The sequence below is a fragment of the Strix uralensis genome, chromosome 20 (assembly GCF_047716275.1).
Source record: "Strix uralensis isolate ZFMK-TIS-50842 chromosome 20, bStrUra1, whole genome shotgun sequence".
Classification (NCBI taxonomy): domain Eukaryota; kingdom Metazoa; phylum Chordata; class Aves; order Strigiformes; family Strigidae; genus Strix; species Strix uralensis.
The window spans coordinates 11,023,491-11,035,856 of NC_133991.1; the positions used below are offsets into that span (position 1 = coordinate 11,023,491).

Here is a 12,366-nt window from a genome sequence, read left to right on the forward strand (position 1 = left end):
CACGTGCCTGCTGTGCAGCTGACAGCCAGGCCACGAGCCTGGTACCTCTCCAGCAAACAAGGGCCTGAATTACCTGGGACACAGTATAAACATATCCAGAACGTTCAAATAATCCAAACACACTAAACCACCCGCCTTGCAATTGGACTAAACCACTCTGTAGTTGTACCGTTGTTCTGCAAATCTCCTAAGCACGACCCGACTCTGGCATCAGCTCTTTAAAACCTCCAGCATTTCTTCCCCAAATTTTCCTCGTTTCTCTACTCACACATCTCCGCACTGTGAATCCCAACGAGGTGCGTGAGGCTTAGGCCAACATATCACTTCTCCCTTCCCATCATCCCATTTCACCGTGAAATCTGATTCTTCCATCTGTCCCTTCCTCCTCGCCCCATCTGGTGAAATTCACCAGTTGCATTAATACAATCTGATGCTCCAGCCAGCGCTCGCATCCGCACCACGTCTGCACTGCAGCATCGCTGCTCGGCTCCTTTAAGAGATCACTAAAAGAGATGTTAGTACATTGAAGAAATTCAGAGTTAAAAAAAAAAAGAAAGAAAGAAAGAGTTGCTGCTCTTTGAGAACTGGCTGGAATGGAGAGCTATCTTCATAAATAGACAGGAAACAGAAAAGACTAATGTTGGGCAGATGACAGATCCCTGAATTCAGTTAACTGGCCTTCAAGATATGAACTGTTCTATTAAACATAGAGGCATTATGTTGGTCATCCACTTTAAGCCCAAGAGTGATTAAAATGCTGGCAGAAAATAAAAACTGGCTATTGAAGAGCTTGCCCTGAGGTCCTAATTTCAAATCAAATTTTACAGCGCCGCACAGGAACAATGGCAGCCCAGTACTCCAAGTCTTCTTTTTGTCACTTTGTACAAAGAAACCCCCTCAAACTCTCTCAAAGAACAATGGCCCCTCTAGATTCGCAACTACGCCAAGAATGGGCTCAAACCATACAAAAACACATTTTAAAAATACATTTTACACTGCCCTTGACATTTGAGATAAATAGAAGCCAATGCATTGAAATTCCAAGTATTTTTTATATCCTTTCACAATGTGAATTTTTTATTTTCCCCAGTCTACTTGATCTTTGACATTCTGGCCTCTGCAAAAGAAGGACACAGCAGAGCAGTCAAAGAAATTAATTATGTAGATAATTGCATTTTATTAAAATGATTACTGTAGCAGAGAACTCAACAAATGACAACTACACGAACCTGGCCCCCAGAAGAAATCAAGAGGACACAAACAGTTCATTTTTAATTGAAAAACTTCTCAGCTATTAACATTTAATTATCTGTTACTGATATATGGCACTAGTTTAATTAGCATTTTTCTATACGTCAGGTTTGCCTTTTGGTAAAAACACTTTTTAGAAGTTCTGCTGAGCTGCTGCAGATTCCCTGTTTCTCCAGTCTGAGTTTATTTGAATTTGGCAGCTTGGATACAGACAGTTGTTTCCTAGTGAACAGCACACAAGACCATATGTTTCAACATTTAAGCAATTTAGAATCAGAGGTATAATTCTGAGTGTCCTTAGCAGAAATTGTACATTAAATACCCAAAGGATCTGAGCTCTACAAGAGATACAGCCTTTTTTAGCACTTTTCCCATAGCAACAAAACCACTCTACGCTACTTATATCATATACTCGAACCACAAGCATGCTGAGAGCATTGGTGAGCTGACTAAAGTCTGCAGCCAGACCTTGCAAGGGCAGCTGTGTTTTCAACAGCAAGGGACAAGCAAGTATATAATTTTCCCCTTTCTCTTTCCTGCACCTCTCTCCCATCAGGCAGGATTCATCCAGAATTGCCTCAAACACACCTACGGTCAGGACTCGTACCTGGTTTCTTGATGTGTGGACATCTACTTTGTAAGAAGACATTAATCAACAGCTTCTTTTGCTGACCAAAAATAAGGCCAAACACGTTGCTTGTGTTGCTCTCTTCACTTCTGGGACAAAGAACATCACCAGAACTATGGATTTAAACCAAGATACAGCCAAGGCATGTCTGGCATGATACACCATGCCCTTGTGCTGGTTTGTCCACTCTGCTTTTCCTGGCATGAGGCCACACAACCTCCAAACTGCACAAGAACATTTTAAAAGTAGGTTCAGAGAGAAAAAAAACCCCAACAAATCCTGAGGGGGGGGGGGGGGGAATAAAATCACAAGCTACATCACTGAATCTATTAAAGTCTTCACTGTTTTAATCACAACACCCGCAATAAAACCAGAACGAAAATGACAATCCGAAATGAAAATTTAGTGATATTTCCTTCTTAGAGGATAGGCACAAACCAAGAAATCCAGCAGTTTATCAAATACCCTAAAGAATTTGAGTGAAAGCTTCCTCTTAAAAGCGATGGACCTAACCATGAGCCCCCTGAAGTCACCAACAACGTTCCAGCCCACGTGTTGAACACTGGCTCGCAGTCCCTGATCCTCAGGCACACAAACTCGAGACCCGTTTGCCACTTTCTCTCCCTTTTAACCACTCTTCTGAACACGTGCTGCCTCACAGTCACTTATTATTCCATTTTTCACACTACCACTTTACAGAAAACTGAACCAGGAAATAGTTTTTTCCAGAGCGAGAACGTGTTGTGCGGGATGTCCGACTGCCCTGCGGTCCCAGCTCCCGACAGCCAGGAACCAGCAGCCCTCACATGGCCACGGCCCGCGCATCTATGGGGCTGTAACGGACTCAACATTTCTTTTCTTTCTTTTTATTCCCCCTCCGCCCCCCCATCCCATATATGTATGGGGACTGAAGAGATATGATATTCAAAACCATTTCCTTATAGCTTTCATTAAAACATAACAAATATTAAATTACTAATTATAATTACCAGACATAAAATATTTTCAAAATCTTTTTCATCAATATACAAAGGTTGTTTTCATTTGGTGGAGGTTCTGTCTGTCATTTTGACTTGGTACCCTGGTACAGAAATTCACTTCAAATGCTTGAGTGATTCTGAGTGAGTAGAACAAGCAAACAAAACCTCCAGAAATAATTCCATTTGTGGGTATTTCCTTTAACAGCATTAATAACCTAATGCATTTAAAAGGAAGATTTAGAATTATAATTCACTTGTATTTCACAGGATTAAAAATGCAATATATGTAATATAGCCACAGCACATAAGTACAAACATATCAAGAATGTATTTTGACAGTATCAGTTTCTGTCGTGCAGGAGTTCAATGTTGACACCTTTGTAGGTCATTTAAATTTTACTTCAATAATCTACTTCAATGATGTAAAATCCAAAGAAAATATTTGTTATTCAGATAGGTCCAAAAACATATACTCAGTGGGACACTGATCAGGACTGAAAACTAAGTACAGGTCTCTCATTTGGAAGTAGATTTAAAACTAATACCCAGTCCTTAGTGACCCGTACACCTAATAGAAGACATGATCTTCTACAAATTTCTTTACCTCTTGTATTGCAAGTTTACAAAAAAAATGTTCAGTGATCCAGCTAAATTTATTTCTTTACTCTGAAATACCAGAGAGAACTGATATTTCAGAAGAAAGAACACGGAAAGGGACTTTCTGTAGGCCAGTATTTTGTTTCACAGTGTGCCTCTCCTGCTGCTAAAACTAGCAGCATTTTCAGTAGAAACAATAAATACATTAAATGAATGTATGCTTTAAAAGGAAAGCGAGAACGAAAGGAAACGTCCACTCCTGAGAGCCACTGGCTACCTGGGTGCGGAGGAGCCCCGCACGCCCTTGTCAAAGCAGCCCAGGTTATTCTCGTCTCCTCTTTTTCACTAGAAATTCCACCCCGACCCTGAGAAACACTGTCATCAAAACAAAGACATTTCCATGAAACATATCTCCACTGCGAAAACATTTAATAAAAACATTCCCATCCCATTCTAATTTTAATTTGCACTAAGTTTCAATGCGAAGAGACAGACACAGCTGTCTGATTTCCTTCTCCAAAGCACTCTGATTTTTGAGTTCCCTACCCAACCCATGAAATCTATGGGACTTTAAGGCATGCTAGGAAAACTAGTGTTTAGGAAAATTAAGCTTTAACTAACTAAATAAAATGCTGCTTAAATATTACTGGACTCTTCGACTATATCTAATAGCAAGACTACTAAATAAAGCCCTTGCAAGAAGAAATGCACACTGAGGGAAAATAGGATTGTTATTTTTAACACTGATAATTTTGTTTAAAAGAAGATTCCTTCCTGTGTTTCATCATTTTACGTTATGTTCTATTATAGAAACTAATGTGGGAAAAAAAGTTCAGAAAAATTCAGGCCCAGAATATTATGGAAAAAAGAACCACCAAATGTAAAGGTCCTGTAATATTTGGTATCTTTAGATTTTTCTGCACTGGTTCACATGACCCCCAATTTATTTTTAGAAAGGCAGCAATTCCCACTTGGACACGGTGCAATACCTTGTACCCGAATGTTGCTTTGCACAAATAAACCACAGAAAGTGTTGACTTAAAAATAAAACATTGGAAAAGGAGAAAGTTTTTTTCTCTGTGAAAATTTCCGGAAAAGCTGTAAACAAAGGCAGGTTTGGCTCAGTGGCTGAGTGACTCTGTTGAGCTGTTGAGGATGGAGAACATATCAAACCTCACAGAGTGAGGAAATGTTTGTAAAACAGTTAGTAAATCATAGGCAGCAAGGTCACCATGTTTAACAGCAGGAATGACACTTTGCCAAAACCCCAGCTGTGAAAGGGCGTATGTGCACACGGGCTTGTCTCTCATTTATTCTTCTTCACATCCGAATTTTAATTCTTTTTTTTAAAAAATATCTATTTCCTTAAAAGCAGGGAAAATGTACAGAATTTCAAATTGAGGACGTCTGCCAGGACTGACACACACATCCATCAAATAATCTCAATACCTAGTTTTGTTTCACCAAACAGAACATAAGCTGTTAAAGCATCAAGAAATTCTCTGCAGTCTCGAACCATTTCCCTACAGATTGATACCGACTGACCTTTTTATCTCAGGGACAGAGTTTTAAGTTCTCGCTGCTGCTCTAAATTCACACACAGAAAAAACCCCAACAATCTGGCCTCTCTGACAACTGGCATAGCCAGAAGGTGAAATTATACATTTTTAAATACAGACACTACAAACCCATGTATGAATACAGGGAGTTTAATTCATCTGATGCCAAAAAAACCCAGGGATGATTATTTCAAGTTGAAAAGTTGTCACGAAATCACTTCATAACATGGAGAGATTTATAAAATGACTCACCTGCTACTGTAGAAATCAAACACCCTGCGGTGTGTCACTGGCAGGCAGCATATAGCAAAGGAAGTACTTAAGCACATACTTGACTTCAACTCCTCGCATGTTTGAAGTTAAGCATGTATGTAAGTGCTTTGCTGGACGGGGGCCTAAATGCAGGACAACTATGATAAAAAAAAATTCCTTCCAAATTACTTATATATTACATCTCTATTAAAATGTTGGGGTTTAAATCGCAGTTTATGGTGAGTTTTTAGTGTCCTGCTCCTCTGTTCCCTACACTATGAGACGACGCAATCAGGAACTAGGGAGAAAAACTTGGTCTACAGCGATGAGAACCGGTTTTGCTTTTTGGGGAAGAACCCATAGGGTGCTCCTCCTTCCTTTAGGTGGCAGAAAAGTGACATTATAGTTAGTACAAGCACAGCTGGTAGGCAAGAGATTAAATAAGAAATAATTTGATCAATGGCTGTTAAATGTAGGTAAGAACTACAGCATGACATTAAGCCACTGATGTTTGATATCAAAGTTAAATGTCTTCTTGCTTCATATTGAAGGAAAAAACAGGAATAAAGAAACATTCAATTTCAGGGGGGCAGGTTTTTCTTTTAAATTATTTTCTGTTTTGTACTACGAATCCTTTTGTTTGGTCTAGCTCTGCTGTTTTCTTTATAAAGCAAAAGTTTAAGTTAAAATGACTTCTGAATCCAAACTCTGCCTGTCTTGGACAAACTCATAATGTGGTTAAAATTCTTCAAATGGCTCTCTCCTCACCACTGGCCAAACCAAACCCTTCTACCTTAAGAGATTTTTTTTGTGTGTGTGTGTTTTGCGGGGTTGGTAACCCAGCTAAAGATTTAAACTTTGCAAATGAAACTCACACTGCTTTTAAATGCACTTCTAGTCCTCAGGCCTGCTCTGAGCAGCGCTGAGCCACCGCTGGGCCAGCACAGAGGTCCATTAGCGTGGCCGTGCCGGGCCACTGCCGAGAGCCCCGCTTTGGCAGCGCGCTCCGGCGCAGACACGCAGTTAAAGCTGTGTTCCTAGGAAAAGGAAGGAAGGAAATGACTTTAAGCTACATTTAAGTTACTATTTTCACTCGCTTTGCCGCTTCAAAACCAACGATGACTACTAAGGAAAAATATTCATAGTATAAATTTCATACAGAAAAGCTCTAAAGAATAATTCATGAGCGAAGCTACATTTATAGGGGACTTAGTAAGGATCAAGTAAGTTAACACCAAATAATAAAAATTGAGGCCAACTGTGTGTATACATACATGGCACTCATGCTTCCAACACTATATTTATAGAAACAGGAGTTTCTATACGATTATGACCATATTTAACAAGAACTCTACCAATCAATGTAAGAGGAGGAAGAGGAAATCTATCCTAAAAGCAAGTAACTGAAAAACACTAAGCCAAGAGGGTTAGTTTAGCATTACATAAACCTGAGAGTAACTTAAAATAATTAAACCACAGTAGTGCAACTTCAATCATTTCACCTATCTCTGTTTTAAGAGAGACTCTTTCTCAAATGGAAAATCCTACAGTGAAATGATGGACCTGACTATTAATTAACCAGTCCTGTGTGTTGAACATTTCCATTTGGTTAATCTTCTGGAAAGGAATTACTGCTTCATTTTATGAATTCTTCTTCTTTGCTCATTACATGAAGCTTTCAGCATGTCTGCTACTGTGTGGTTTATTTTTCAGTCTTTTCTTTTTCTTTGGTCTTTCCTGTTCAAGTTCTGTTCAGTAAAATGGATCAGTTGTGCTTTGTTGAGCATTTCAATGAGATTAAATCAACAATATGTTTTAAACTGCCAGTACATAAGTTAAAATTTACCTCCCTTAATCCATCTTATGTGCTTCGCAGTTGTACTCCAAGAACCAGAGATATTAATTAACAGACAATATGTTTACCATTTAATTACTAAAATTTCTAAGGAAAGCTCTTCCTACCTAATATTATTTTGACACCTCTTGTTTAATGTAGAGCCCTTCCTTCCATTTCTACATTTGAGACATTCTTCTGTCTCTACTGTCACAGAGCTATTTCGAGACCTATTCCAACCCAGCCCATCTTAGTCTGCAGGAACAGGAATTTGTTTATTTGTTACCAACGAAGCTAAAACTGTACTGAAATAGGCTTCAAAAGACACTGATGGAGTTCAGAAATTCACATGAAGCCCTGTTGTTACAGATGGTGGCTTTTCTTTGCCGAGAAGCCTGCAGATTACTGCCACGGGAAGCTTGCATTCTTAGCCCAGCTACACATTTCCCGTGGACAGAAAACTGGCCTCAAGTAACATTTGCCTGCTTATTCCTCTAAGCACCAGATTTGTTACAGTGAAAAACAAACATACCTTTTTAGGTTTTGTAAGGTAGACTGTGTGCCCTGAAAGAGAAGTTTATTTGACCTGAATTCTGGACTTGAAATTATTCAAGCACATCCCATGGATGTTACCAGTCTCAGACGCTTCCTACCAGTTACTTCATGTAACAGTACTTGAAATACTTCAAATGTTCCCTCACCTTGCTTTCCGCTTCTATCAAATGCTGTAAAGAAATGAATTTACAAGACTGACTTTTGTCATAGTTATTCCAATTATTGTTATTTGTGAGGGTTTCCAGCAGTAACACTGCCATACTCAAACAGCATTATTCTTACACATACTAAGCTTTACAGACAACAAAAATTAGAGGTATATCTGAATTATTATTTTGTAAACACGGATATCCTTTCATGCAGGTGTCTTAATGACTACTTTTGGGCTTCAATGCAATGCATGTCTTAGTATTCTACCTCGATACACCATCATCATCTATTGCTTTAGACTTCTTGTCCTATTTAGACTACCTAGATCCCATTCAGTTCTCCTAATTCTACTGAGGTTTTTCTCACAGAAACTAAACAAGAAGGCACTTTAGAAAATTAACTCTGTCAAGACAGAACTCTAGCAACAATCTTTAGAAGAAATGACACTGCTTGGCTTTGACATTACTGTGTTCTCTTTCTCCCTCCAATGGTGAATTTTTCCATCGAGCTCATTGCCTTGCAGGTTGAGCTTAGCTCAAACACCCATCTCTAACAACCCTGGTTATCTGGTCTTTGGAAGCACAATTCAGAAAGACAAGAGTTAAGAAAAAAAAATCCAAAGTCTGAAGCTAGCAACTCCAAAAGAAATCAAGCAGTTTATTAATACTTCTACTAATCCTCCTGGTGATTGTTTATGGTATTAGAACCTCTCTAAAGCATCACAATTTTTATATGTATTCTTTTAAGCTGTGAAAGTCTCGAGGTATATTTTTCATTTTAAAAAAGTTAAAATGGCTACATCCAAGTAACAATGTAGATTTGTTTTTTCAGTAAATGTACTCCTAACTGGCCACTGCAACGCTACTTCATCTTTCTCAAATACCCTTGATGCACGTTTCTATTTAAAATCAGCACTCCTCTTGCACCAGAGCAGGGGCTGGTCCTTATCTCTGGTGGAGATTGCTGGCCCTGGCCAGGCCGGTCGGTGTTTCCAATTTCCTTATATAACAAGGCTCCAATGTCGGGAGGAAGTGGGCAGATACTGAGAAATCAGGGAGGATAAAAAGCACTAGACCCATAACCTCTGAGGTCAGGAGGTTATGACTTCAGGGCCTAAGAGTAAGGTGGAAGGATGTGTTCAGGTAGTTTTAAATTACCTTGTTTTACTGGTCTTTTCCAAGAGGAAGGGAGATAAGATCGGATGCAGAAGATTAATATCGCATACATGAATATATATACACACAGCTAACATGAACATTACTTCTTTTTTCCAACTGTAGGTAGTTTGACTGAATGTTCAGAAGCTGAAAAATATCCTCTCCCCTGCCACATAGCTGTGATTTCATTGTTAGAAAAGCTGCAATGCTGACAAGCTATCCAGGAACTCTTTTAGCCTCTCTGCAAATAATTGCTTACAGAACCAAAAAATGAATTTGTATGACCATAATTTGTTTTCCAAATACTGACAGGTATGGGTACATGTATGACAAACTGTAAATGGAAAATACAGCTTTAGCCACACACGTAGGATTTTATGCATCTGCGTATGCAGCAGGAAGGACAGAAATCCTCTCCCCGTGCACAAAGTAGTAGTGAAGACCCAGTTTTCAACTTGAATGCTCGAGTAATGACTTCACGATCATCAAAGAACTGACACCACTGGTCAGGATGGCATGAAACAAAGAAGTGATAATGCAAAATTAACGATCACAGAACACCACCAGCGACTGTGAAAGAGCTTCCCTGGCATCACCGTGTGGATGGCAGTGATGCTAAGGGAAAGAACGTTGAATGGCTCAGGGCTGTCTAAGCTTCTGCTTGCCTTGTTGCTCCAGCTCAGAGTTGAGATTTAGTGTCCCCCACTGCAGAAGTGGTGGAGTGTTTCTAACGTACCCACTTTTGACCACAGAAGGAGCCAGCTGCCACAGGTTGGTTCGCTGGTTTGTTTCTTTTTTAATATCTGAAGACACCAACATAAAGTAAACCAGAAAATGACCCTGGCAATCACTGCAGAAAAGTACCAAACTTGTAAACTGCTGAAGAAAGCCTTAAAGATAAGTCCAGACCACAGAAAACCTTAGATAAAGGGCTTGATTTTTGTCAAGCTAAAACGAAAACGTGGACTTTCAACCTATGACAGAAAGTATCATGTTTCACATTACAAATACTAAAAGAAAGAAGATGTGTGTTCTTTTGAATAAAAGAAAGAACTAATGACTATTCAGAAGATGGTAAATAACTGAAAATTGAGTTTCTTCATTTCTTACGTGAAATTCATTTCTTATGTGAAAAAGAAACAACTGTGACCTTTTCTTATGAAAGCAGCTTCTGAATTTGCAGTGAACTTCCACCTTCACGGACAACTTTGGAAACGGGCCCCGTGATCTAGGATTTCCTTACCTGTTAGCCAGTGCTAATTAAAGGAATGTTGTACAATTAACATTACAAAAGAGCACTTGGTAGAGTTATGCACAAAGCACAAGTTATGAGCAACGTCTTCAGCAGTTTCCAGGCAAGAGTTCTTGCTAAAGGACAGATACAGAACTGAACGCTGTAACGCGACATCTAACCCATCCAGCTTCCGTATAAATTCTCTTTTATAGGAGATTTGCCTCAACAGCCACAGATACCATTAGTAAATCTGTCCTGAAAAACGTTCTTCTAATTGTGTTTGGATGAAAGCTACAGAATGTAAAGGTCTGTATTTGTTCAACTAACGTAACATGCACCTATACTACGATCTCTGGCTGAAATCGCTGCCTCGTGTATCGCTGCAACGGCCTCTTCTGTACCAGAAAACCTAAATCCACATTCTGAACTCTGAAAGGCAAACCACTCACATTTAAGACTTTTTTCACCAAAAGTTTACCGCACTGTGATATGTAATTGTTAAGGTTAGGATTCTTCTTTGACTTTACTGATAAAAAGGTGCGGAGAGCACAGTTACAGGTAAAGCAAATTATAGGAATAAACCGTGTCTGCTGATTAGAACTGAGAGGCACGGCCAGCAAACTTCTTTGTCTCTCCTTCCTTTGGATCTGTCTATATAAATACTCAGAAGACATGAATGGAGCATAAATCTTCACATGATTCTTCAATCTGTCTACAAATGACCATGACATTACATATAAACTATTCTATATAATATGTATGCTTCCCTTTTAAACAGTTAAGGAGTGTATCAGACACCATGATAAACACAGAAAACCGAGCGTGAATACCAATAAATGCAAGCCTTCCGTCTCGGAAACTCTTCACTTATTTGATTAAGTTAGGTGAAAAACAGAGCAGTCATGCTTGTAGCTTTTCTTCCTTTTTCCTTTCCTCCACTCTTTTTATTTCTAATGCGAATCGGAAGTCTATGTGGAGCAGCCTGGCTAGCCCCGGTCTAACCTCCCCATCTGGAAGGGAACTAACCAGCCTTGGGGCTACTTCCAACCCTTCCCAGCTGTTGGGTTTGGGTTTTTTGTTTTTGCGGGCTTGAGAAAGCATATTTATATAAATGATTGCCATATCCTTTGCCAGCTGTTGACCCTGCTCTTGTCCCGGTTGGGGCATGTTTTTCATTTTTAGCGGCCACAGACTGGAACTGACCCTGACAGAGTTAGCACGCTATGCAAACAGCTTCACGCGTTCTTGCTGTGACAGATAAGACAATGGCTGCCCAGTGCAAGCCGCCGGACCGGTGTTTCCCTTTGGGCTAATGTCACACAGCCCCGAGCTGGAAGCAGCGGTTAGAAAAAATAAATGATGAGATTCACAGTGCTGGCAGGAGGCTTCCTGTCCCCAGCAGAAGCGCTCCGTGATTTCAGATACTGCTCTTATTAGCAAAAAGGTTAACAAAAACACACGTGAAAAGGCATTTTCACTCGGCCACATCTTACATTAGGTACCAGAAAGTTTCCCGAACCAAACTGTCAAAACATTCCTGAACTCTTTTCGTAGACCTGGTTTTCCTCCCGTGAAACAGCGAGCTCATGAATCTTCACTAAGGCACTTGAAAAAAATTGCAGCTAAATAATAATAATAATAAAAAAATCAATCAGAACCTACAACAATAACAACTTTAAACTTTCAGATCAATGCATCTGACAAGGAAAACCGCTTTCTCTGTATCCCAAAGCACTGTTCTGGAAACATATCCAGCATGCTGAACACAGCCACGTTTCCTGGTCACCTGTAGCTATGCTGAAACAAAAATGTTTTGAACTATATTAAAGAAGCACTCTGTAAGAGGGGAACGGTCTTAGCAAACACTTCTGAAGAAACAGCAGCGACTCACTTTGGCTGTTATCTCATTAACTAATAGCGCTGAAGTTAAATGGGACACAGACAATGAACTGTAGCCTTTACAACTTTCATAAGCATTATCAGATTTTTTGATAATAAGTAGAGGTGGCATATGTGTTCTGTTTAGTATGCAGAAGAGCCTCATTTTATTCTCAATGCACAGATTTAATTAAAAATAAATTTACTGTTAACGCTTAAAGTGGTGCCAAGATTATCCAAACAGAAGGTTTATGATACTTAATAATTGATAAGAGGAGGGAAATTCACAGA

The 12,366-nt window shown here is 39.4% G+C and overlaps 1 protein-coding gene across 15 annotated transcripts in view; it reads right to left on the bottom strand.

The window, feature by feature from the left end:
- Window positions 1-12,366, bottom strand: part of BCAS3 (BCAS3 microtubule associated cell migration factor) — a 372,074-nt gene that overhangs the window by 127,635 nt on the left and 232,073 nt on the right. Inside the window, exon 24 of one of the 15 annotated variants that reach the window (XM_074890736.1) lies at window positions 6,276-6,304. The exons of the other annotated variants lie outside the window; for them this stretch is intronic. Within the exon in view, the coding sequence (XP_074746837.1) occupies window positions 6,291-6,304 (14 nt within the window). The 3' untranslated portion in view covers window positions 6,276-6,290. Of the gene's footprint in view, window positions 1-6,275; window positions 6,305-12,366 lie in introns of those variants that run through there. 15 annotated transcript variants of the gene reach the window in all.